This window comes from Eschrichtius robustus, chromosome X (genome assembly GCF_028021215.1).
Source record: "Eschrichtius robustus isolate mEscRob2 chromosome X, mEscRob2.pri, whole genome shotgun sequence".
Classification (NCBI taxonomy): Eukaryota; Metazoa; Chordata; class Mammalia; order Artiodactyla; family Eschrichtiidae; genus Eschrichtius; species Eschrichtius robustus.
Genome location: NC_090845.1, coordinates 121,951,068 through 121,976,922, shown reverse-complemented (window position 1 = coordinate 121,976,922; position 25,855 = coordinate 121,951,068). Strand labels below are relative to the sequence as shown.

At 39.3% G+C, this 25,855-nt stretch overlaps 1 protein-coding gene across 6 annotated transcripts in view; it reads left to right on the top strand.

Moving 5' to 3' along the window:
- Positions 1 to 25,855, top strand: part of ATP11C (ATPase phospholipid transporting 11C) — a 164,941-nt gene that overhangs the window by 100,900 nt on the left and 38,186 nt on the right. For all 6 annotated transcript variants that reach the window (XM_068532843.1, XM_068532844.1, XM_068532842.1 and 3 more), the window contains 12 exons: positions 750 to 900; positions 1,478 to 1,675; positions 6,652 to 6,813; positions 7,497 to 7,648; positions 8,633 to 8,704; positions 10,587 to 10,660; positions 12,372 to 12,475; positions 12,947 to 13,128; positions 14,214 to 14,477; positions 18,558 to 18,732; positions 23,327 to 23,429; positions 24,911 to 25,056. In XM_068532843.1, the coding sequence (XP_068388944.1) occupies positions 750 to 900; positions 1,478 to 1,675; positions 6,652 to 6,813; positions 7,497 to 7,648; positions 8,633 to 8,704; positions 10,587 to 10,660; positions 12,372 to 12,475; positions 12,947 to 13,128; positions 14,214 to 14,477; positions 18,558 to 18,732; positions 23,327 to 23,429; positions 24,911 to 25,056 (1,783 nt within the window). The remainder of the gene's footprint in view (positions 1 to 749; positions 901 to 1,477; positions 1,676 to 6,651; positions 6,814 to 7,496; positions 7,649 to 8,632; positions 8,705 to 10,586; positions 10,661 to 12,371; positions 12,476 to 12,946; positions 13,129 to 14,213; positions 14,478 to 18,557; positions 18,733 to 23,326; positions 23,430 to 24,910; positions 25,057 to 25,855) is intronic.

The following is a 25,855-nucleotide window of genomic DNA, read 5'->3' as shown; positions in this document are numbered from 1 at the left end:
TAATTCCTGTTAGCCTGTCCACTTTATAGATAGAGAAATAGTCGTAGAGATGATAAGTGATTTACCTAAGCTCACTTAGCTATTCAAGGGCAGGGTTTAGTTGAAATTTATTCTCTTTTGCTGCTGGATAATGGTTTGGGGTCCTCTTGTTGCTATATGTAAGGAGGTTGTACAACACAGATAATAGTCTCCTGGGAGATATTGAAGTGGTACATGACACACACCTTCAAGCCAGTTGCCGCTGGCACAGACCTCACTCTCCTGTTGGCGTGGATATCCAGTATATCAGTGACACCCTCTCCATAGCTCTACTTTCAGACTAAAAGAATCCACACTAAGCCTGAAGATTTCACATTTGCTCCTCTACCCTCTATTCCAAACCTTTAGGATTCAGGGAAATGGAAACAATCTACTCCTTCTATAAGGACGGAGTAGGTAATGGGTGTGTGTGTGTGTGTGTGTGTGTGTGTGTGTGTGTGTGTGTGTGTGTGTGTGTGTTCTGTCACTCTCTAGGATCCTTACTAAAGGTGTGTTGAGCTAGTCAGCCGTTGCACTTTGGGTTGGGGCTAGGGCTGGCTTTTCCATTTTACCACTCAAGAATAATGCGTTAGCAGCATCCATACAGGTCTGTGCTATGGTTACACATCGTACACAGGAGAAGCTTTAGAAAACTGAACAGTTTAGTTTATACCTGGTTGATATCTTAAGTAATTAAATGGTTTTTAAATCCATAATATCTTATTTTTCAGATCCATTAATGCCTTCCTGATTGTGTATTTATTTATCTTACTGACCAAAGCTGCAGTATGCACTACTCTAAAGTATGTTTGGCAAAGTACCCCATATAACGATGAACCTTGGTATAACCAAAAGACCCAGAAAGAGCGGGAGACCTTGAAGGTAATTTGTTTTATGCTGAAAACTTTAACCCTAGCACATTGTGACAGAGACACGCTTTATTGAAATGCTGCTCAGATAATGATACCTTTGGTATTTGGGTTTTCTCTTGGTTGTATGGTAGCCCCAAACCATTAACTGTTTAAGAAATGTTAGAATTTTTTGTTTTAACCCTAGGCATCTATCCTTGTTTTTAACTCTTTGGTTAAGAGTTTTAAGCAATTGGGCAAGAAGGTCTGTCATGTTAATATATTATGAGCTTGTGATATATCATGATAGAAACGTAATGAGTGCCTACATGAAAACTTTGAGCCTACATTCATATTGGGGGGGGTGGGGAGGAGCAGAGAACTTAAGGAAGTGAAAAGTGTTAAGTCAAGGTACATTCACTGAAGAATAGTGACCAAATTCAGGGTGTTGTAAATGTTGTTTTCATGTACTGTGAAAATTTTTACTAATGATACAGTGTCGTTGGGAAGAGCAGTGCTTTCAGCGTTGAAATTAAAAGATAGAAAGTTTATATTACACTTGCTTGATGGAACTGTGCATATAATCAGCATGAACTATTTCTTTTGTTTAGGTTTTGAAAATGTTTACCGACTTCCTGTCATTTATGGTTCTGTTCAACTTTATCATTCCTGTCTCCATGTATGTCACAGTAGAAATGCAAAAATTCTTGGGCTCCTTCTTCATTTCATGGGATAAGGACTTTTATGATGAAGAAATCAATGAAGGAGCCCTGGTTAACACATCAGACCTTAATGAAGAACTTGGTCAGGTTAGAACTTATTTTTATTTAAAATAAGTTAACATAGTGAACTTATTTCTTGTAGTCTGGATTACCAATGTATGTGACCATTTCACATTTGGAAATGTGATTCAACGAAAATTCCTTTATGCAGGCATGTAACGAAGGCAAGCGATGTTTTCATAACTATAGCGTCAATTATTTTGCTGGCATTTTGAAATCAGTGTTTTGAAAGAACACCGATTTATGTATTAAATTTGAATGTTATGGAAATTCTCTTTAGAACTCACCTGGTGGTGTTGCTAGATTATGGGCTATTGCTTTGGAACAGGAAACATGTAGTCTTCATCACCATCTATAATCATTTAGGGATAGACTAGGGGGCAGTGGAAATAAAGCTATTTTATAAATGCATTTTGTTCCATAAACAAAATTGACCATAGTTGTCCTATGGACATTTTCTTGGTACATTTCTGATCAGATGGAATATAGACCTAGAAAGCAGAGTTGTTTATTCCAGTGCAAGAATTTAAATGAAGGGAAAATGTGAGGGCATGCACTCCTCTAAATGCTTTTTGCTTCATATACCAAGGTAATCCAGGCTTTGACCTCGCTGCTAACCCAGGTTGTTTTCAAATGCAGTGCAGTCTAGCTGTAATTCTTCAAGTGATGACTTCTTTGGTGCTTTTCTTATCAGTACTGAGAAAAGTTTTTCCCTTTGTCTGAATTTACTGTGTGTCATGTAATGATCTTCACAAGCTGAGGGGATTTTTTTGGCTTGCATTTAATTCTCTTGATATTTAGAATGTCAAGACTGTGGAAATATCACTTCTGTGACTGGGAGATGCAAATTCAGTTAATGGAACTGTATGGCTGGAATAGGGCCTCACACTCGTTTTGAATGGTGACGATTTGCGCCTGTGCCTGAAAACTCTCCTCCTGAATTCAGTCCCCCTCCACCCCCACTCTGTATTTCTGTTCTTTACACAGCCTTTGACTAAACCAGAGTACCCTCTTGACAACTGCAGTCACAAGGGTGAAAGGACTCTCCAGATATCATTATGTTGAAACCTGACTCTAGGACTCCAGGACCCCAGACTGTGGCATCTGCGTTCCACAGAGATACTGAGTCACTAAGGATAGAATAAGCAATGAATGAACGAATGCTTTTCCCTTAGATATTGTTCCCAGAAGTTTCTCTTGTAGGTCACTGCAGCTGCCACAGCTGACCTTAGCCTTTTTAAACCAGAAGTTTTCATCCAGGGAAAGCTGAGTAGAACTACTCTAGTCCCAACAAAAGGTATCAATCTGCAGCTTTTTTACATGGGAAAAAAAAATGAGTTATAAGCCACCTCTGGTGAACTTATCCCTGACAGCTGATTTAGTTGACTAGATCTGCCTATTCTAAATCCAGTGCCCGGCTATATGGATTAAGCTACCCAAGGGTGAACATGGCTAGTCCCAGGCTACTGCAAATAGAACAGCCATCATTCCACATGTGGCACCTAATTCTCACCAGAGACAGGCAGGATATCCAGGCCAGATCTCCACCTCAGCAGATTCCATCTTACCTATGGGAACGTAGTCTTGTTCCTATCATCTAGACTTATTCACACTGCAGAACATAAAGTAGAGCTTTGGGTAATGATGTAGTCAGTTTGATCAGTGAAAATAAACTACAGCTTTCTTTTCAGCCACCACTTCTTTTCCCCGCCAAAACCTGCTTTTCTGGATGTGACTGTCATTTAGTCAGTTATAAGGTAATAACCAGACCACCACTTCAGTTTGTACAGTGTAAAAACAATTTGCCATCATGATCAGCTTACATGTGTAGAAACTACCTAAATGAAAATGCAAAGAAGTCTTGAAATGGTTTCTTAGGACATTTAGCATTTCATGGACCAGTATACACGAAATTAAGTGTAACCAGTTTCCTCCTTGATGAGTCATAATTTAAAATCTATAGGGCTTTTATGTTACTTAAAAGCAGTGTCAGTTAGTTTCCATCAATACCATTGCAAACACTTGCTTAACCTCTTCCAAAGTGACCCACATTTGTATTAAAAAAAAAATAGGAAGATATGTTTAGGACAGTGTTGGTCTTTGACTTGAGAAACAAAAAGAAGTAGACTGCTCAGTTCAATTGGAAAAGAATGGGGTCTTTTATGATCAGACATCAGTCCTTTAGACAGCCAAATGGTTTCAACTTTGAAAAAATGGTGGGGATAGCCTCCTCCTTCATATCCCCTCCCAGTCTCGCAGCTATGCCCAGTGGTGTGTCAGAGTATATACTGTGATTCCAGTAATTCAATCCAGTGGTTATGTATTAAACTTCTGTGTTATCTAAGACATGTTCTTGGTACTGGGGTTACTATTATGAAGTAAGCGAGAAACCCTTGAGTTGTTCAACATCTAGTTGGGGAAGCACACATATCGTACCCTAACTATAGCAATGTGACGATAATCAGAAAAATCAGGGAATGTGAAATGATGGAAAGAGTCTAGTACTGTGTGATTTTGGTCAAGTCAACAGCAATGACAATCTACATCTATATAACACTTACAAACATATTTAGTAATCTTTACAGCCTTGTGCAGCAGGTTTGATTATTTAAGGCTAATATTTAATGTTCAGAGAGATGAGGAGATTTTTCCAAGGTCACAAATTTAGTAGGTGGTGGAGCCACAACTCCAGTCCAAGTTCTTCACTAGGTTAAACAATATGAAATTTTTTTACCAATTTTGACCTGTAAACTAGGTGATTTCATGTGTTCAACCTTTATTTTAGGGCTCTTTCTATTCTGAACAGCTATCTCACTTTAGGCTTTCTATCCATAAATTGATGGCTTTGAGCTTGCTGATAGAGAAGGGCCTTTCCTGCAACTGGCTCAAACCTACCACTAAAGAGGAAGAGGCTGTTGAGAGTCAGAGGCAAGCAGTAGCCTCTCACTCGTCGGCCCACACTCTCCTTTAAATATGAGAATACTTTTTAATAATAGCCAATCCTCTCCTCCCCTTGTTCTGAGTGTAGGGCATATATTAGATCAGTGGTTCTCAAAGCATGATCTCAGGACCAGCATTACCTGGGAACTTATTAGAAGTGCACATTATCTAGCCCCACCCCAGAGCTACTGAATGAGAAACTCTGGGGATAAAGCCCAGCGATCTGAGTTTTAACAAGCACGCTGCAAGTGAGTGTGATGCAGACTACAGTTTGATAATTACTCTATCAGGGTATAGTTTGTTGGCCTATACCTGTGAGATTAATTGTACAGAGATCCATAGTGCACAAACTGTTATATATAGGCAAACACTTTATTTAAATACACTTTATTTTTATTTATTTATTTTTGGCTGCGTTGGGTCTTCGTTACTGCGCGCAGGCTTTCTCTAGTTGTGGCAAGCAGGGGCTACTCCTCGTTGCGGTGTGTGGGCTTCTCATTGTGGTGGCTTCTCTTGTTGTGGAGCACGGGCTCTAGGCACGCAGGCTTCAGTAGTTGTGGCACGTGGGCTCAGTAGTTGTGGCTCTCAGGCTCTAGGCGCGCAGGCTCAGTAGTTGAGACGCACGGGCTTAGTTGCTCCGCGGCGTGTGGGATCTTCCCGGACCAGGGATCGAATCTGTGTTCCCCGCTGCGGCAGGCGGATTCTCAACCACTGCGCCACCAGGGAAGTCCCTGCACTTTATTTTTTAAAGCTATTACCTTTGTCATCTATAAAAGATTTCAAAATGGGTTAATGCTCATCCAAGTGCAGGAGCTGCAGCAACACAGGACAACCTTCGGGGGGAAAATGAAGGTTAATAATTTTGATCAGAAAAAAAGCCCCAAAGAATTTCATTTTAACTGGAAAAATCTAAATGATACAGGAATAATACCACTTGGATTAATTTAAAGAGAGAATTCAAACTTGGCTGGCTAACAGGAAAAAAAAGAGAAGATTGGAATGCTATATTTGTGCCAGTGCTGCTACCGTGAAATGCTTTGAAAAATAATTAGAAAGCAACTACTGCTGCAGTTCATCTCTTTCTCCCTTACATAATAAAAACCTTAATCTTGTACTTATGCTTGTTCCTGTCAGCCCATAATTTTAACTATTTAAGTATAAATTGCCAAAAAGGAGGATAAAATTGTGGGTTTCCAAAAGCCAGATGTTATAAATAGAAGAGATAAAAACTGGGATAAAATGAAAATGCTCAAAATGGCTTATTTTACATGGCAAATTTATTTCATAGCCTATTTTTTCCATTATTTATGAAAGTATATTATACTTTAACCTATCATTATAAACTCTGCTCCTTTATTTTAATTTGGAAATTTTTTGGAGGAGTATCTGAAAATATACATAGTATGTGGAAAGAAATTTCATTTATATTTTTGATCATCATTGACTTACTGTGTCTAGTTAAGTAACATTATTTCCCCGTCTGTCTATATTCTGTAACTCTTATATACATTCTATGACACAATGCATTTTACTTCAATCCAGTATATTTATAGAAAATATTACTTTTCAAAGAAAAGTTTTGTTACATCCCAGTTAGTTTAAGTTCCTATCCAGTATGTTTTCTCTCTGTGTGTGTGTGTGTGTGTGTGTGCATGCGTGCGCACGCACACGTGTGTCAGTATGTCAGAGAGAGAGAGAAATAATGGTCAGTAAATTGTTTCCCACTTGTAAAATTGACTTTTCTTATGTTAACTTCTTTATATCAAAACAGGTCGGTGTTAAATTGAAGGGGTCTTAGTTTGATAAAATAGCCACATTTTTCCTGCCTATTAATCTCCTACATTTGAGTAAGTCTACCTTAGACATGTGATACTATTTCAGTATCTTTAAAAATACTTCTTCATTTCTCATTCATTTGATAATATTGCTTCTGTAATTACCTGACATTTGACAAGTTTTGAGAAAAGGTGATTTCTATGGATATGAAAATATCCTTAGGTATGCCTTATAGAAAATTAATCACATTGAAGAAAGAATGCATATGTTTGTGTTCTTGTTTTTAGGTGGATTATGTATTTACTGATAAGACTGGAACACTCACTGAAAATAGCATGGAATTCATTGAATGCTGCATTGATGGGCATAAGTATAAAGGTGTAACTCAGGAGGCTGATGGACTCTCTCAAACTGATGGACCCTTACCGTATTTTGACAAAGCAGATAAGGTGGCATTTTCTGCGTTACCATTTTACCTTGAGAAATCAATTTATATAGGCATGTGTTAGCATAGTAGACATTAAGGATTTGGGCACGTGACATAGACTTTTGAATAACCGTTGGTTTGTTCTTTCAACTTCACCTTTCTTATTTTATGGACAACTCCGGAATTTGTAAACAAGTAGAATTTATAAGAAGAGAGCATTATGAAAAATGGCATTTGGGTAAAACTTTCACTTGACTCTGTGATCATAATTTTTGGTGCTTTATCTTTAAAAATATGAGCTGCTCCAAGAATGATGTCTATTAAAATCATTCAAATCCCAGCAGTGTCTAGGCATGAAATGAACCAGAGTCTCCCTGCACCTGAGCTATTGCCAGATTGTGAATTAGAATTGAATGAACTCTTTTAGGCCATGGAGATGTCGCTGCTTTGGTATTAGGTGGCACTACAGTAACTTGAATGAGTTAACATAGCCCCTAGGGTGTGTTAGCTGAGAACCAGGCATGTTGGTAGGGACTAGGAGAATATATAGTTCATTTGAGTATTATGAATTTATAAGTTTTTGCTACTCAGTTTGCTGGAGGTTATAACATTCTCTCACATTAATAACTTTTCTCTGTTCATTGACTAGTTACCAAGTGTTCACAGTGAAACTAATATAATGATTTTTCTGTTACTGTTCAATAGAATCGAGAAGAGCTCTTTCTGCGTGCCTTGTGTTTATGTCATACTGTAGAAATTAAAACAAATGATACTGTTGATGGAGTTACAGAATCAGCTGAATTAACCTATATGTCCTCTTCACCAGATGAAATAGCTTTGGTCAAAGGAGCTAAAAGGTAAGCACGTACGTTACGCTAGTTGAATAATTTCGAGACGTACAGTTCTGCCTATAGTTAACAATATGGTATTTTCACTTCCAAATTTGTTAAGAGAGTAGATCTCATATGTTAAATGTTCTTACCACAAACAAAAAAGCAAAGGGGACACAAAGAACATGAGAAATGTTGGGATATGTCTCTACCTTGATTGTGGTGATGGTATCACAGACGTATTCATGTGTCCAAACTCATCAAATTGCACACATTAGGTATTTGCAGTTCTCTATCAGTTATACCTCAGTAATGCTGTTTTAAAACCCAGAAATAAGTTGTAGAAAAATACATTAACATTTTTGAAGAGTAAAAAAAATTAAACAGTTTTTGTACTTCTCCGAGAAAGCGAAATCACAGGAGGACAGGAGTTATTTTGTTCCTTATTTGCTTCAATAACCTTATCTTATAAGTATCCTTATTCTTTAATAAGGAGCCAAGCTACTTTATCTGAAAGTTTGAAAAAAATTCTCAAACCTAACCAGTTAAGACCAAAAAGAAAATAGCAATGCATAGATGTAACTTGCATTACTATTTATGCATTCCAGCCAGAAGTCCAAATATTCATATTATAGTTTGCAAATCCTATAATAATGGCCACTTTTTGTACAACACGTGTTTTTGCTGAAGTGCTCCCAGCAATTTTGATATCATTTGGTAACTGAAAGTCCTGTTTTATCCATGAAGCCCAAGCTAATTAAGTGGATAAAACTCACCCCTTGTGTTAGCTACAGAACTGGCATTACAAATTGCCTCTTTCTTGGTTACGATTTGTGACTGGGCATTGACTTGCTCTGTGTTAACATCTCAGTGAGTAAAAGGAAGTACAGTTATAGATTGAGATCTTATGAAAGAGAAGAAAACAATAAACAAGTATGAATAATGCCAGCGCAAGAGGAAATTAATTATTCTTTAAAGATACACAAAGGTCTTTTTTATTGTGTTTCGCAGGTATGGGTTCACGTTTGTAGGAATGCGGAATGGTCATATGAGAGTAGAGAACCAAAGAAAAGAAATAGAAGAGTAAGTAGCACTGTATGTTTGATGATTGTCACTTCTTAACTCCACAGTCCACCTTAGATGGATTTAGGAAGAGCAGCAAAGGGGACTGATCGCATCTATAAATGTAGGACTCTGCTCTCCCAGTTCAGAGCTTTATGTAAATGTAGTTGGAGTAGGAGAAGACATTTTTCATAGAATGGCAGAAACTAGCATTTGAGGTGTAAATGATTCCAATTTTGTTCACATATGGGTCCAGTAGCCTGAATGAGCGTCTGCCTGGACTTTTCTGAATTTTAGATGCCATTTCAGGTCTCCAACACATGCTGCAAGAAAAATCAGTGAACATGCATGAAACCTTCTGCTGTCCAGAACCCAACCAATCATTCTGGGATTGCAAGCCCTACCAGACATGGCAGCTTTGGAGTCAGAAGCTTTCTCTTGTTCTAGATGCTTGGGTGTGAGCCTCAGGGCAAGTACTCTGATGCAGCCGTAGCTCCACATTTCTTTTTTTTTTTTTTTTCCCACTACAGAGACCCCAACAAACAAAACCACCTTGGCTTAATAGCGGATTTTAATTAGCCCCTGTGATTAATTTGAATTCTTTGTAAGAACTTGGTATGTAATTATCTGACTTCCATTCTGACCCCTAGCATTTCGTGAGACCCATCACAGAAACATGTAACACATGTAGATGTGCTTAGGGAATATGCCCCTTTGGGAAGGAGTGTTCAAGAGCCAGAGGAACCAGAAGAAGGCTCTTTGGCCTGACTGCCAGGAGCCCCAGGTCATTGTCAAAGTCCAGATTCTAGCCGGTTCACAACAGTGCCCCCATCTGGCCAACAACAAATGAGATACTGTGCTGCAAGTAGATGTCTTATACATACACATCCCAAAACCAATGACCCGCTCACTCCCATCAAAGAGAAGCTTTCTAGTAAATACTTGTATACAAGTTATTTATTTTCAAGAAATTATTTCCTCACATTTTTTGTAATAAGTCTTAGAAACTTTCTTCTTCCTCATCCTTTCATCTGGTGAGTAGCTTAGCCATTTACACACAAATCTGATCATGTCAATCCACTGTTTATACCCTTCAGTGGATTCCTATTGCCCTTAGGATGAAATTCCAAATCTCTGAAATGGCCCACAATGTTCTCAGGTCCCAGCCCCTGCCTACCTCTCTTGCTACTCCCCTATCAACTAGATCTCAAGCCTTACGTGAACTACTGTAAGTCCCCCAATGGGCCACGTGCTCTCATGTTGCTGTGCCTTTGCACATACTCTTCTCTATACTCAGAGTGCCATGATATCCTTTCTTCATCGTGTCACTCCTGCAGAACACAGCTCAGGCACCACCTCTTCCAGGAAGCCTTCCTTCAGATGCCTTCCGTCTGTGCTCCCACATCTCCCCTGTGTGTTCCTTTGTTACAGTATTTGGAAGACTAGGGGGTACTCATCTCATTACCCTCTGTCTCCCTTATCATTTGGTAAGCGCCTTAAGGGAAGATGTGTGTCTATTGTCCAGCGTCAATCACTGTGCCTGACACATAGTAGGCACTCCATAGATGATTAAAATACTTGGCAGGGTGAGACTATTTCTAGACCCTCTCCAGATATAGCTTCGCAGGACAGCTCTTTGTTCCTCATTCCTATGCAGTCAGTCTCTCCTTACTATTTTAAGTTATATAATGAGAAGATATAGATAACCCTTAACCAACACTGGTATCCTCTGACAGCATGTTCTAAGCGCAGAGAAATTCCAAAGACACAATGGAAAGCACCTGTTGTGCCCACAACTAGCAACCCTTATCCAAAGAGGAGAGCTCTGTTAACTTAAGATGTTTCTGTTATGTTTTATCTTGGTCTAGGTATTTCACTTTTCTCTTTTTTTTTTCTATTAAAGGTATGAACTTCTTCACACCTTAAACTTCGATTCTGTCCGCCGTCGTATGAGTGTAGTTGTGAAGACTCCATCAGGTATGCATTTTTAAAACTTGACTTTTTCTTTTTCCATTTGTAGATTTGTATGTTGATCAACTACTTCAAGAGAGAAAAGCATTTCACGTAGTAGTGTATGATTACCGAAAGTTGTGCAAAGCTTTTGTATACGCCTTAATGTATTTATACAAGCACATGTTCAGTTTGTCAAATTGTCAGTGGCAGAACCCCTGGTATGACAATATATGCATTTTCTTGGAAAGTGAACTCTACCCCTCAGTCTTGGATGTCCAAACAGGAACTAAAAGGGTGACTTTTTCACAGTTCAGGGTACTAACCAATCACCACCAATGTCTACCTGCAGCAGCCCACTACAACTGGATGGTTTGAGATTACTAGCAGTAGAATCTATGAGTGTAGAGAGTTGCTGGTTATCCCTCTCTGACCTTCCTAATTCCCCACTGCTTTACACTTCCTGGAAGCAGGTAAGCTAGAGATGACTAAGGGCCTGACTGCTGGGAAAGGGCATGTGATTTTACTCTAGCAACCTGGGCTGTTTGTTTACCGCAGTAAAGAAGCTTGCCCTTTGCAGGGGAAACAGTACCATCATTTCAGGGTTCCCCCATGTTCTTGGGAGGAGCCATGGTGACTGGGATGCCTTCTGCTCAGGTTCAGCAAGACCCATGGGTAGCATTCCTGCTTCGTTTGTGGGCTCTCATATTCCTCTGTGTGTGTGTGTGTGTGTGTGTGTGTCTGTGTCTGTGTCTGTGTCTGTGTCTGTGTCTGTGTCTGTCTGTCTGTCCGTCTCCAGGTGGTTTTCCAAAATATCCTTGATTTATTTCCTAGTAATTTACTTTTTAGTATTAAATCTGTTGAAAATGTCTTAATATGAGAATGGGAAGATTTAGACCTACCCTTCAGGGAATATATCCTACCTTATTCATACTTTGTGGTGTGACTGCAAAGTCACAATGCTGATTTCATTATATGTAAATGTGGAATTTGTTTTATGACTTTTAAATACATTGTGGCTATGTGAGAGAAAATTTTTTAAAAAACACCTAACATTTGGAATACTTGCTGTTCTTACCTGTACACATGCACGCCCACGTTTTACTGCAGATGGTAAGATGTCTGAGGAAGTGGCCTATCAAGGGCCTTGACCTCAGAGCTACCCTTTTTTAACTTTTTGAACTTAGCACTTTGCCTTATAAGGTCAGAGTGTCCTTCTTAATGGTGCTGTCTACTTTCCTGGGTGCATGGACTCGTATAAAGCTGTAGTTGTACTAGCATTCTCCAGTTTCCGGTGAAAACCTTCAAGCCACTGTTTTAAAAGCTAATGTGTATAGTCTTTCAAAATGATTTTATCTTGTTTGAGCTTGAGTTTGGTCCTTGACGTCTGTAGATGCCACATGTGAACTTTAGACCATGGTTGACAACATCCTCAAAGAGAATTCAGATGCAGCTCCTTGACACAAGCACCGTCTTCTGTGATTCACTTGAAGGAAGTTTCTTTTAACAGAGGTGCATGTTGTAAACTCTGGGATATTAGTTATGTCTGTATTGGTCCCAAGAGGTGGTGAATGTTGTCCTGACAGAGTAAAGGTCAAGATGTCTGCTTCCATTTGGATGAACATTCCAAGGCAGGCTCAGGATACACAGCTGCTGGGTGGGAGAGGCCACCTTAATAGTTATCTATTATTAAAATCCCAATTCTAAGTAAGTCAAGTACTCTGATTCTTTATTTTAGGAGACATACTTCTCTTTTGTAAAGGAGCCGACTCAGCAGTTTTCCCCAGGGTGCAAAATCATGAAATTGAGTTAACTAAAGTCCATGTGGAACGTAATGCAATGGTGAGCCTACACCCCCTCCCCCCAGTAGTCATAGAGAAATGCTAGAGATGACTATGTCTATGGATTGCTATTTAAAGGACTGTTTAAATGAATTTTAGCTTATTTTTATGGTCTATTTTTATATTTGGGGATTTTGTAATATTATTTTCCTTATTTTAATATAAAACATCCTGGAGCAAGTTTCTGTTCAGAATTTGCACCCTTTGAAGACTTTTCAAGAACCTTTGTTTTATGTTCTGCTTTTTTTTTTTTTTTTAACCCCAAGAGCTATTATTTTGTTATTCCAAACCTAATTGAATGTTAACCCAGTGCAATCTGTTCTTTCTCTTTTTTTCCCCTTTTTTAACTAAAAAGGAAATTAGTCAGAATTTCTCTTTTGTATGGTAACGCAAGAGTATTTAAAGAGTGTGTTTTGTTTGTTTGTTTTTATTCATTATTTGGATAACTAGAGATCTCCTACCTTGCTTCTAGGATGGGTATCGGACACTTTGCGTAGCCTTCAAAGAAATTGCTCCAGATGATTATGAAAGAATTAACAGACAGCTCATAGAGGCAAAAATGGCCTTACAAGACAGAGAAGAAAAAATGGAAAAGGTTTTTGATGAGATTGAGACAAACATGAATTTAATTGGAGCCACTGCAGTGGAAGACAAGTAACTAGAAAATGATATTCTTGTTATTTTAATGACCAGTCATTTAGGGTGGTATCTGTCCAGATTGGTAATTCATTCTCAAGTTTTGAAATCTTTGATTCAGCTTTGTCTGTACATCAGATTTTGAACTGTTTGTGGGAATAATTTTTAAGTTAAATATTTGTGGCTTAGAAGAATGAATCTGTCATCTCTAAGGTCTTCTGAGTACTTACTAAGCCATCCCTTCATTTATGCAGGTATTTATGAAGTAGTCTTACTATGCGTAGGAAGCTTTGTGCTAGAGACACCATTTGAGTTGGTGCTTGGTAGAATGGGTACAATTTTGAAAGACAGATGAGCAGAAGGGAAATTCAAGGTTGAGCAAACAACATGAGAGCTCATTCTAACCTGGTTTAACAGACTAGAGCATATTTTTGCATACTTTAAAATAATTTGCTCTAACCATACAGGCTGAGCTCTGCCGGGCATGATTATAGGGCTCCAGAATTGATCTGCTTGAAAAAATAAGTTCTAGATTCTATTTTAGGAGTTTTCTAGAAGCTATGAATGCAAATTGTGAGGCTTAACCCAAACATGAAGTTATAAACATATATTCATTGGAAGGTATTAAAGTTCTAATAGAATTCATTTAGTCTACTTTCATTGTTATTCTCTGACCAAAAGGAATGCAAAGTATCACTCTTCTTCTACCCTTGCCTTTCAGAATAATGCTTAAAATCTCCTTCAGAATGGTTGGCTTTCCTAAACTTCCAGCTCCTCAGGAATGGGGATTCGCTAACTTCCTTCAATATCTCATTAGACTGTGTCTGGCCCTTTCTGTTTTGAACCATGTTAAGTATTTGTATAGTGAGATAGAAAACATAAACTTTCCAAACCTCATTGTTTGAAATTTACTTTAATAAGTAAAACTATGCCAGAAAGAGTATGCTCAGAAATGGTAGAGGATATATAAGAAAAACAACTGTTAAAACATGTCAGGACTCCAGAATTGCTATGAATTATAAGGATATTCTCTTTAACAAGCCTTCTTGTAGAATCTGTGTCAGGAATTTTCAGAGATAACAAGGTTTCCTTTGTGTTTCCAGGCTACAAGATCAAGCCGCTGAGACCATTGAAGCCCTGCACGCAGCAGGTCTGAAAGTCTGGGTGCTTACTGGGGACAAGATGGAAACAGCCAAATCTACCTGCTATGCCTGCCGCCTTTTCCAAACCAGCACCGAGCTCTTGGAACTGACCACCAAAACCATCCAAGAAAGCGAACGGAAAGAAGATCGATTACATGAGTTGTTGATTGAATATCGTAAAAAGTTGCTGCATGAATTTCCTAAAAGTACTAGAAGCCTTAAAAAGTAAGAAAGTACATCAATTTGTTATATTTAGACATTGGTACAGATGTAAATCACAGCTGTTTATGCAGAAGGCTCCGTTTTCTGTAATTTATCAGTCTTTCATTGCAGGTGCTTTAGCCTTGTAAGTTAGAACCTTTCCTGAGGACTTGGCTAATGGCCCATTTGAGATTATTTGGCACTTTCCACCTCTTCTTTCATTTAAAAGAAAACCCTGCCCTTCTCAAGCTTTAGAAAAGTGGTTCATTTTCTAAATACTTAGGGTCTGGGTACTTATCATTGATACTCTGTCCTGGTCCATGTTAAGAAAAAACATTCCTTTTCATGGTCTCTTAAATTGAATGTAATAAAATCAGTCTCTAAAACAGTTTCCATGCAGGTCGAGGTCCTGGAGCCATTTTCTTTGTGAATTTTCATGCCCCAGTGCTCCAAAGGAGACCAAATACTTGATAGCATGGCTACTGGACTGCTTTCAACAAGCTGCTTACGAAGAACCTGTAGAATCTAAGGTTCTCAAGGAAAGCCACTGATCCACAATAATTCAATACCCAGAGTTACATTTTCCTATACTTGACATTGACCAAGGCCTAGCTTTGTCTAAACCAATTACTGGAATTTACCTTGGCCGTAAGCAAATCAATCTCCTCTTCTGGAATGCCACAGGATGTGTCTGCAGTAAATCCAAAGACCCGTAGATAATATTATTTCACATTTCTTAAGTGCCCTCTTTGTTCCAGGAACAACATTAAGCACTTTAAATTATTCTCATTTAATCTTCCCAGCAACCCAGTAACACAATCTTATTTTCTTCATGTTAGAAATAGGGAAACTAAGGCTCAGAGAGATGAAGTGACTTATTCGAGATAACACAGCTAATAAGGTGTAGAGCAAGCCTACCCAATTCCAGAGCCCATGCTTTTAACAGCTATGCTCTATCTGTGTCCTCATCACTAGTGTTTAAACAGACTTTAAAAATGAATAGCCCACATTCATGAAGCTATGGCCAATTTTAAAACAGCTGTTGTTCTTCTGTTACTTGGACATCAGTGAGAGTAAACAGGTTTTTATTAATTGCCTATGGTAAATGTCTCCTTCCTTTAACCAAATGGTACTTATAAAGGCAGTCCAGATTACATGTGTTTTACTTGCATTTATCTTAGTCTGCTCAGGCTACCATAACGAAATACAAGAGACCAGGTAGCTTAAACAATAGAAACTTATTTCTCACATTTCTGGAGACCAGAAGTCTGGGATCAGGGTGCCAACATGGCCGAGTTCTGGTGAGGTCCCCCTTCCTGGCTTGCAGAAAGCTGCCCTCTTGCTGTGTCCTTACTTGGCAGAGAGAGAGGAAGCTCTGGTGTCTCTTCCTCTTTTTATAAGGATATTAATCCCATCATCCCATCATAAGGGCCCCACTCTCATGACTTCATCTAAACTTATCTCCCAAAGGCCCCATTTCCAAATATCATCACATTGAGGGTTAGGGCTTCAACATGGGACTTCAGGGGGGGACACAATTCAGTCCATAGCACCATTCAGGAGCCCTTGGGCACTTTTGTAAAAGCCAGGGCTTATGGAAAACTGAACTCACCATCTCAACATTCCCTCTTCCTGACTCATCTGGAGTTGGGTACACTCTTTCCCCAAGTTACACAAGCATCAGACACAGAATCCCTTTTGCCAGGTTCTGCTCCTTTGTCCCTTCCACTTCAAATCAGCCACCAAGCCTTACCCATGTCCCCACTCTCTCCACTGGTGCTCCACATCAGATTCCTAGTAACTCGTGCCTCAAAGCACGTAAGCCCCTCTGCCAGATGAGTGGTCCTTAGGTATAAAGTACTGCCCATGTCACAGCCCTGCTCAGAAACCTTTAGTGGATCTCTATTACCCACAGAATCAGGTCGTACCAAAGACCCCAAGTGACCTTTTCAGCTTATTTTCCTAATGCACCACACATACATTCCTTCTTTTCTTCACCTCTTTTCTGTCCTGTCTTTTAAGTTCCATTTCAGATATCATACCTCACAAAGAAACCATTGTTCTTTCCTGGTGTGTATTTATTGTCCCAATCACTGGATATTAACCTTTTTTAAAAAATTTTTACTTTATATTGGAGTATAGTTGATTAACAACGTTGTGTTAGTTTCAGGTGTACAACAAAGTGATTCAGTTACACATATACATGTATCCATTCTTTTCAGATATTAACCATTTAATATCATGTTTGGTTGGGTATATTCTCTCATGTGTGCCTCTGTTACCCCAAGGATATTTTCTATTCTCCAAAGAAAGATTAGTTAATAATTCTTTCCATTCTTCTATATGGCCTAGTTAGAGACCAAATACTGCTTGATTGATTTTTTTTTTTAACATCTTTATTGGAGTATAATGGCTTTACAATGGTGTGTTAGTTTCTGCTTTATAACAAAGTGAATCAGTTATACATATGCATATGTTCCCATATCTCCTCCCTCTTGCCGCTTGATTGATTATTGAGCCATTGTTTTCTGCTCATTGTCAGCTCTGTGAATAGGGGAGCAAAGGAGAATGCATGATTGCTATCTCTTTAATTAGTGGATAAAACATGCTCATAATATCATGAAGCAAAATATGAACGGAAGGAAGGAAGAGGCATATTAGTCTCTCACTACTCATAGTCCATAGAACAGCAACTCCATTATCACCAGAAGCTTGTTAGCAATGCAAAATCTCATGTCCCACCCCAAAACTACTGAATCAGAATGTGCACTTTAACAAGATTCCCAGGAATTTTAGCAAGATTCCTTTAAACATTAAGCTTTGAGGAGCATAAAATTAGATAAATGAATCTATTGTATAACGATGAGATCCTGCTATGTTTAATACGTCTACTGCAGCAGTTCTCAAATGGCACCCAAGATTTCCTGAGCAGAAATTAATCGGTGGTTTTTTTGTTAATTGCAAAAAAAAAAATTAAAATGTTAATTGATAGAATTTTCTCAGTTGTCAGTTTTCCCCCATATGTTTTTCTTAAATACTTGGCACCTGTTATATATATATATTTTTTTTTTTAATAAATTTATTTATATTTTATTTTTGGCTGCGTTGGGTCTTTGTTGCTGCACGCGGGCTTTCTCTAGTTGTGGTGAGCGGGGCTACTCTTGGTTGCGGTGTGCGGGCTTCTCACTGTGGTGGCTTCTCTTGTTGCGGAGCAGGGCTCTAGGCGCGCGGGCTCAGTAGTTGTGGCGCACGGGCTTAGTTGCTCCATGGCATGTGGGATCTTCCCAGACCAGGGCTTGAACCCGTGTCCCCTGCATTGGCAGGCGGATTCCTAACCACTGCGCCAGCAGGGAAGTCCAGCACCTGTTATATTTGTCTTTCCTGGCAACTAATACTACTTCATCCTGGCTATACATGAGAATCACCTATGGAGCCTTTTAAAACATGCCTATATATAACCAAGCCCTGCCCAAGATACCCTGATTTAATTTGTCTGTGGATAAACCTAAGACATGGGCTTTTTTTCAAGCTGCCCAGATGACTCTCATAGGAAGGCTATGGTTGAAAACCACTAGTCTAGTATAAAATGATACTTATTTAAGGAACATATATCATTATTGTATGCTATTCTTTAATGAACACTATGTCTTTTTAGTAGTCCATCATATTTGAGAAGCCAGGTCTATTGATAGGTTTTGGCATTCGGGCAAAAGTATTAAGAATATCTTCTGTGATTTGTATACCCCAAAGCCATTTTGTCTTTTCCCTGCATTGTTAAGGAGTTTTCAGATTGATGATTTGTCTTCATATCAGAGTTTGATGGAACTGTAATTTCCAAAATTCACCTTGAGTTTCTTATATGGAGACTGGCTGCTAGAAGTCCATTATTTTTATATTTAGAACTTAGTGCCATCTATATGGGCAGCTTGAGTCTCAAAGATGTGATAGAAAGTCTCTGTTGTGCCATTAATAGAGACGGTTGCTTCTTTAGAATTTACAGGTGCAGGAACCAGGTTGATGATAACCCTCCTCTGAGTGGTTTTTTAAAGTTCCTAAATAGCAAAGTATAGTAGATTCAAATATAGCATTGTTTTTCTTTTTCAGAGCATGGACAGAACATCAGGAATATGGATTAATCATTGATGGCTCCACGTTGTCTCTCATATTAAATTCTAGTCATGACTCTGGTTCTAACAATTACAAAAGCATTTTCCTACAAATCTGTATGAAGTGCACTGCGGTGCTCTGCTGTCGGATGGCACCGTTACAGAAAGCCCAGGTAACTGGATGTTAGTTAATGTTCCATTCTGGGTACTTCTGTACGCATATGTGCAAATGTTCACTTTTAATTTTCTTCAAAGAGCCCTGAGTACCTTACTATATTTTCCCTGGATTCTTCCCCTATGTGGTCCAACTCAGAAGTCTTCCCACCAATCTGAATTAAACCTGTGCTTCACCTTTTTGTCTCCTCAAGCTGGCTGTCTAATTCCTCACCTTGCAAACTTCTCTAATGAGTGCTTGGTGCCTGCTGCCTTCATCCCACTACTCCTGGCTCCACTATTGCATTAGCCCCATGCATTCTTTCTTCTCACCTTACTCTGCTGCATCTCCTGGAGGAGAGCAGGGACCTCCTTGCTGAACCCGTTGTGTTGTCTTTCGTTTTCTCCTCATTTCTCTGCTGCAGTTGACACTGCCAATTATGTCCTCCTTTAAACTCTCCTCCCTTGGTTTCTGTGATGGTCCACGGTCCTTTTTTTTTTTCCCCTTCTTGGCAACCTAGTGTCTTTTTATTTTGTTTCATCCTGTGTCTTCTCCCTAATTGTCAGTTTTTTTGGGGGGCTATGTCTTCCCTCTGCTCTTCACTTACATCCTATCTCTCTGGATAAGCACATCCATTTCTATGACTTCCATTGATGATATATCTCTCGTCCTGACTCTTCCTTTTTGTTAAGTCTCATATTTCTAGCTGCCTGCTAGACGGCTCTATATGGATTCCCCACTGTAACATTAAATTCTAGTATCCAAGACAGATATTATAATTTTCTCCTTCAGCCCAGTTTATTTTATCCCTTGTCTTTATTATTCCTATTACCAGTGACATTTTTCTTTGGCTCCCTAAGTCTCCAAACTGCCTTTGATCCTTTTCTTCTCACTCACTCCATATATAGTCACCACGTCCTACTGATCCTACCTTTTGTCATAGCTCTCATTGTGGTGCCACGTTGTTAAACCTTTTATCTCCATCTTAGTGCAGGCAAGCCCTTAGGACTTTACACACAGGCTATTTGATTTAATCTTCTCATTAGTCTCCTTGCTTTCGCCCTTCCCCATTCCATCTCTTTCCCCATACTCCCAAATTAATCTTGTTAAAACAGTACTTCTCCCATCATATATTCTCGCTCAGAACCTTTCAGTAGTTTCCTAGTCCCTTAGGATAAAGGGCAGATGACTCACTATGGTACTCGGGGCCACCCCTGTCGACCCTTTCAATGTGTCTACATATTTTGTGTCCACCATCACTCTCACTTCCAGCGAGAATCATCCACTCCTGTTGGTTGTTCCCCCTTTGTGTCCCTTCCACGTTGCCATGCTCACACCAACTTCCAAAGCTTCCCTCATATAATTTCCTCATCTGGAATTCCCTCTGAATTCCTCTTAGCCTAACAAAAATTTTACTCCTAATAAAACCCAATGCAGGGGCAACCTCAGGTGTGCTGTCTTTTCCAGCTCCTCTGGCTCGCATTGATCTGCTTCACCTTGCTTCCTTGTACTCACTGAGTCTCGGGAACCTTAGAATCTCAGGTACACACCTTTTCACTTCTGCGGACACTGTATTCTTTTATATGTGTTGGTCTTGCTTCTTCCCGTCCCTCAGCTGCTTGCTCTAGACCTAGCGGATGGCGCTGTGTCTTTGCCTTCTCCTTCACACACCCTGCCCCCTACCTCGCACATGCATGCGTGCATGCACGCATGCACGAGCACACAGCCCATCCTGATTTAGGGCATTGTCTACCTTCTTCTCACTTTCAGTTTCCACCACAATCAGGTGCTCTTCTTTTCTTCAACCTTAAGAGCCTTGGTTAGCCCCAGCTGGGGAAGCAGATCCTATCAGAACAGTATCCATAGAAATCTGTCCCTTTAGTCAAAGGCAATACCTCTTTCCCTTTTTTTTCCTCCTATATTCATTGTCTGCTGCTCAAATTGCTCACCTGGGTTCTAACTTCTCCACTGCCCAGGACAGTATCTGAATTCCTAACACTGTGCTGCTTCTCCCACCCAGACTATGGAGCCCCCTGTGGTTCAGTCCTTAGTCTGTTTTATTTCCCTCACTATCGTCACCTCTTCCAGGATATCACCTACTCATCTGTCATGGCCACATAGGTTATTTTCTTTTTTTTATATTTATTTTATTGATTGATTGATTGATTTTTTGGGGGGATGCATTGGGTCTTAGTTGCCGTACGCGGGATCTTCGTTGAGGCATGCAGGATCTTTCCTTGTGGCGTGCGGGTTCTCTCTCTCTCGTTGAGGCGTGCGAGCTCAGTAATTGTGGCGTGCGGGCTTAATTGCCCCGTGGCATATGGGATCTTAGTTCCCTGACCAGGGATTGAACCGGCGTCCCCTGCATTGGAAGGCGGATTCTTTACCACTGGACCACCAGGGAAGTCCCTTTACATCTATTACTGAGCTCACTATACTTCTAGGTCTTTAGATTCAAAACCTTGACGTCCCCCATTCTTTACCCTTCCATGTGGTCTCAGTCACCAAATTCTGTCCATTTTCTAGTACACTGTCTTTTCCATCTCTTTCTTTCCATTACCTTCCAGGTCCAGGACTTAAACAGCTCATTGAACTCCATGTGGACTAACTTCTCTCTTTGCCTGCAGTCTGGCCTTTTCTTCCCATTTCTCCTGCACCCTGTTGCCACTTTCATAATATCGCTCCCTGTTGATGTGGCCCCGTATATACCTGTCCACGTCCCCTGTACAAAAACTCATTGGTCTGGTCAAACCAGATCTGTTTTCTAAGCATATACATGGTTTAGATCAAACCACCCTTCCTTCTATAAAATCATTTCTGATCATTCTGGCATGTAGTGTCCTCTCCCTTCTCTGACATCACGGGCCTTCTTATGTGGACAACTTAGATGACCGTGTTATATATTCCCTTGCATAGGTACTGTGTATTGTTATCTTGTATTGTTAATCTGATTATCTGATATTATTGTATCCATTCCCCGTTATATGCTTCTTGAGGTGTGAGACCAAGCCGTATATCCTTCCTGGATATTTGCACTTTGCTTTTGCACATTGTATTGCATGTAGTTATAGTTGATCAATAAATAGTGTTTGGTAAATTGATTTCTTTTTTGTGAAGCTATCTAGAGATTGAAGAGAAGTTCTTAATCCAGGTGACCTGGGACTCAGTAAAAAAAACTCCCGTGTTTATCTACCTAGATCTTTCATGGTTTTATGGTCCATGACAATATATCCTTTTATCTTTCCACAAGGACAAGCTTTCATCTTTTTAAATCTATATTTTCATGCAGAAGCTGTCACCCTTGATAATTCTATTGCCTTCCCTAGACCTTTCCTGGCTGCAGTTTTCTTCCTTGTGGTTTAAATCATTACTGCATACAGTATAACAAGTGCAATTAGTTTAACAGTATTGTAGCCCATTAAACACAAGTTTACTTTTGTGGATGACTCACAGATTATTTCTGACACTCTTATAAAGTTTTTTAAAAGAACCAAGTTGAGGTGAAGGATTGGGAGAAAGCTGGCATTTCATAGTAACATCATTTTTGTGTCAAATGGATTGGACGTGGGGGTTTTTTGGTATGTTGTTTTATACAACTAAAACCTGACTGAATTTTGTTAAAAGAAAAGACTGCAGGGTGGTTTTGCCTCGTATAAATTATTTTTAATCAGTTATGTGAAAATGGATTTTATTTATGTTACCTGGTGAAAGCCATTTTGGGTACAAAATTTTTGCAAGGCATTATTTAACTACTGAATTACATAAGCTTTTTAAAAGCTGCTAGATTCCAAGGGGTTTTGAGGGTTGAGACATAAAGCAGTCATTATCTAAAACATACGGTGGGAGGACAGCTGCTTACCCAATACTCTTCCCACAAGTAACTCTGCCAGGAGAACATTTCTTTTATTCAGTACTTACCATGAACGCAGCATTGAGCTGCACTGTGCCATCGACACATCTTTAAGAGACACTCAGGGAATAATGACAGGCTTTATACACATATCTCGGGCATCTTTCTGCAAAGCTCATCACCTTTAAGGTGCCCCCTTTTGAAATGCAGCTACCTGTATGAGAGATCATATCATATCATATTGGGCACTGGGTGATTTAGTAAAGTTTAGTCGGCAGCTAGATGGAAATAAGGGTTGGCATGCACCGAGGGGAGGTGGGAGTGTCAGCAGGGAGGAGAGAGGGAGAGGTAACCAGAAACATTGTCTTCTCAGTGCCCACTTTTGTCCTGGTGGCTCCATGCATGTTTCCCCAAATCGGCTCTCTGGTCTCCACTTTCTCTCATTCAATACGTGATCTGAAAGGACACAGGAAGCAATGACAAAAGAGGGAAGCGTGCTGACCTCTAATATAGGTATGAGGCATGGTTTATGACAGTTCATACATTCGCAAAACCAGAAACAAGTGGGCGCCGGTATTACATTTTGAAAAGCTGTGTTCTTCTGCCCCTGAGAATTCAAGACTGGTTGTACTTATATGCACAAGCTACCTTTCTGTTTGAAGGCCTCCATTTACAAGTGTGAATGAGGCAAATACCCACAATGTAGTACAATCTCACATTCTGCTTTGACCTTTTCTGTACCTCTTTTGTATTTAATGTTTAGATTGTGAGAATGGTGAAGAATTTAAAAGGCAGCCCAATAACACTGTCGATAGGTGATGGTGCCAATGATGTTAGTATGATCTTGGAATCCCATGTGGGCATAGGTAAGAAACATCTAATGAGATGGCAGCTGTAAGGTATCAGTATTGCTTTTAGGTAGAGTGGTCTTATTATTCTAGAGATTGTTTTGGTTGCTCATCTTGAATCCGAATTTGGGAATGATCATTGTTAATCAAAAGAAGGTCCTCATCGGATCATGGAATATGTCCATGCCAAAGTCCTACCCATGGTGGGAATGTAGCAATACCAAGTTGGAGGATATTATTATATTAGCCAAATAAAGTGAATTTCCCAAACCTACTGGCCATGCAGTTGATCATTTAGCTCTCACTTTTGACAGCATGCATGAAACTTGATTGATTTTTCGCTCCTGGCCAGATCGCCTGCTTATGTTGCTGCACTATATCTTTTGAGATCCTTAACTGTTTGGGACTAAGAAACGATAATTGGCTGGCTGGTTTTCCACATGGCAATATCTCTGCATGGCGGTTTGGGCTGTAGTGGTGAATTTACATGTCGGCATGCAACAACAGCTTCTCTAAAACCTGCACCCTTTCCTCCCCTGTCAGGCTGCTGGGAGGCAATCCTAACACCCCGGCAAGTGGTTTTTTGGTGGGCAAGAAATAATGGAAATAGTATCTTGGGGATTATTGTACCACAGTTTGGATTCCCAAATTCTTTCCATTTGCAAGTAACCCTATTTAGTGTGGAACTCTAGTTCACCTCATTGGTTATTGACTGTGGAAATGGCCTAAAGCTGCTTGAGCTCATGGAATACCTGGGCTGCTACTCAGCCTTGCAGGACATTTGGTCTTGTCTAAAACGTCCATAGCACATTTGGCCCATGCAAAAGGTCCTTGAAATTTGGTCCTGTCCAAAACCATTTGGCATGGACCAAATATGTTCGTGGACATTTTGGACAGGACCAGATTTCAAAGACCTTTTGGCATGGACCAACTGTCTTATAGTCCAAATGTCTTGACGTTTTGGACAGGACCAAATTTCAAGGATCTTTGGTGTGAACCAACTGTCTTATGAACATTTTGGACAGGAATAAGTGTTTGCCAACCACTACTCAGAGTATCATTCAGTATAAGGACTTAACCATCTCACTATAACTCTTCAGTTTTGAGCTCTTAGACCATAATCCCCAGGTCTCTGAGTTGCTTTAATATGGCACCTAGTCTGGTGCCATGCATAATTAATCACTTACTAAGTACCTTTAAAATAATTTTCAGATTTAACTTTTTCCGCAGGATAATTTTTGCCTTATAATGATTAAAATAATGATTCTATTAATTATTTTATGTTTTGTTATAAATAGGTAATTGTCAGTTAAACATAATTTTACTTTTTATTGGTAAGTCTCACTGTCACTGTTGAAAGCACTTTTTGCTTAAGAAAACAAATCTAAACTATTCAACTGAACTATACATGTAAGCAAGTAAAAAATGCGAAAGTAACAAGTCAGGTGGTTACTTATTCTATAAAAATACTCACCCTATAGAGATTTTTCTTTTTTTAGGTATCAAAGGCAAAGAAGGTCGCCAAGCAGCCAGGAATAGTGATTATTCTGTCCCAAAGTTTAAACATTTAAAGAAACTGCTGTTGGCTCACGGACACCTGTATTATGTGAGAATAGCACACCTTGTACAGTATTTCTTCTATAAGGTATGTGATGAAATACTTGTGATTTAACTTATGACTATTTAACCCAGCATTGGCTCAGCTTGGTTGTAGTTTTTTTTTCCTTCTTTTTTCATGTTTCTTTTACTGTCTTAGTACTAAAATTTGTGGTCAGCAAAACAGAGGCAGTCTATTTAACGCATCAGAAACCAGAAATTCCTTTTAATGCAAGAGATTTGAGATGAAAATTTTTAAGTCAGCTTTCTTAAAGTATAGTTTAAATACAGTACAATGTACCCATTAAATGTTTACAGTTCAATTTTGACAAATGTATACATCCATGCGGCTACCACCCGAACCAAATATAGACCATTTCTATCACCCCAGAAAGTTTACTTGTGCTCCTTTCCAGTCTTCTCCACCCCTGCACCAAACAACGACTAATCTGATTTACATTACTCTGTGATATATAGTAACATATATGGCATATAGCATATAAATTTAGATATAATTTATGCAACATACGCATTAGGTTTGCCTGTTTTAGACACGTACCAGAACTTGATCTCCTGTCCTATGTTCTATTCTGTATAGTTTTTTAAAGTTTTTTTCACTTTTTGTTTTGAGATAATTTCATACTTTTTAAAAGTTGCAAAATTAGTGAAATCTCATATACTCTTTGCCCAGCTTTGCCAACTGTTAACACCTTAGATAACCCACAACATAGTTACCAAGATCAGTAAATTGATATTAATTGGCACATTATTAACTAGTCTATATACTGTACTGGAATTTTGCTAATGGTCCCACAGATTTTCTTTTTGTGGTCCATTTCAGGCTCATG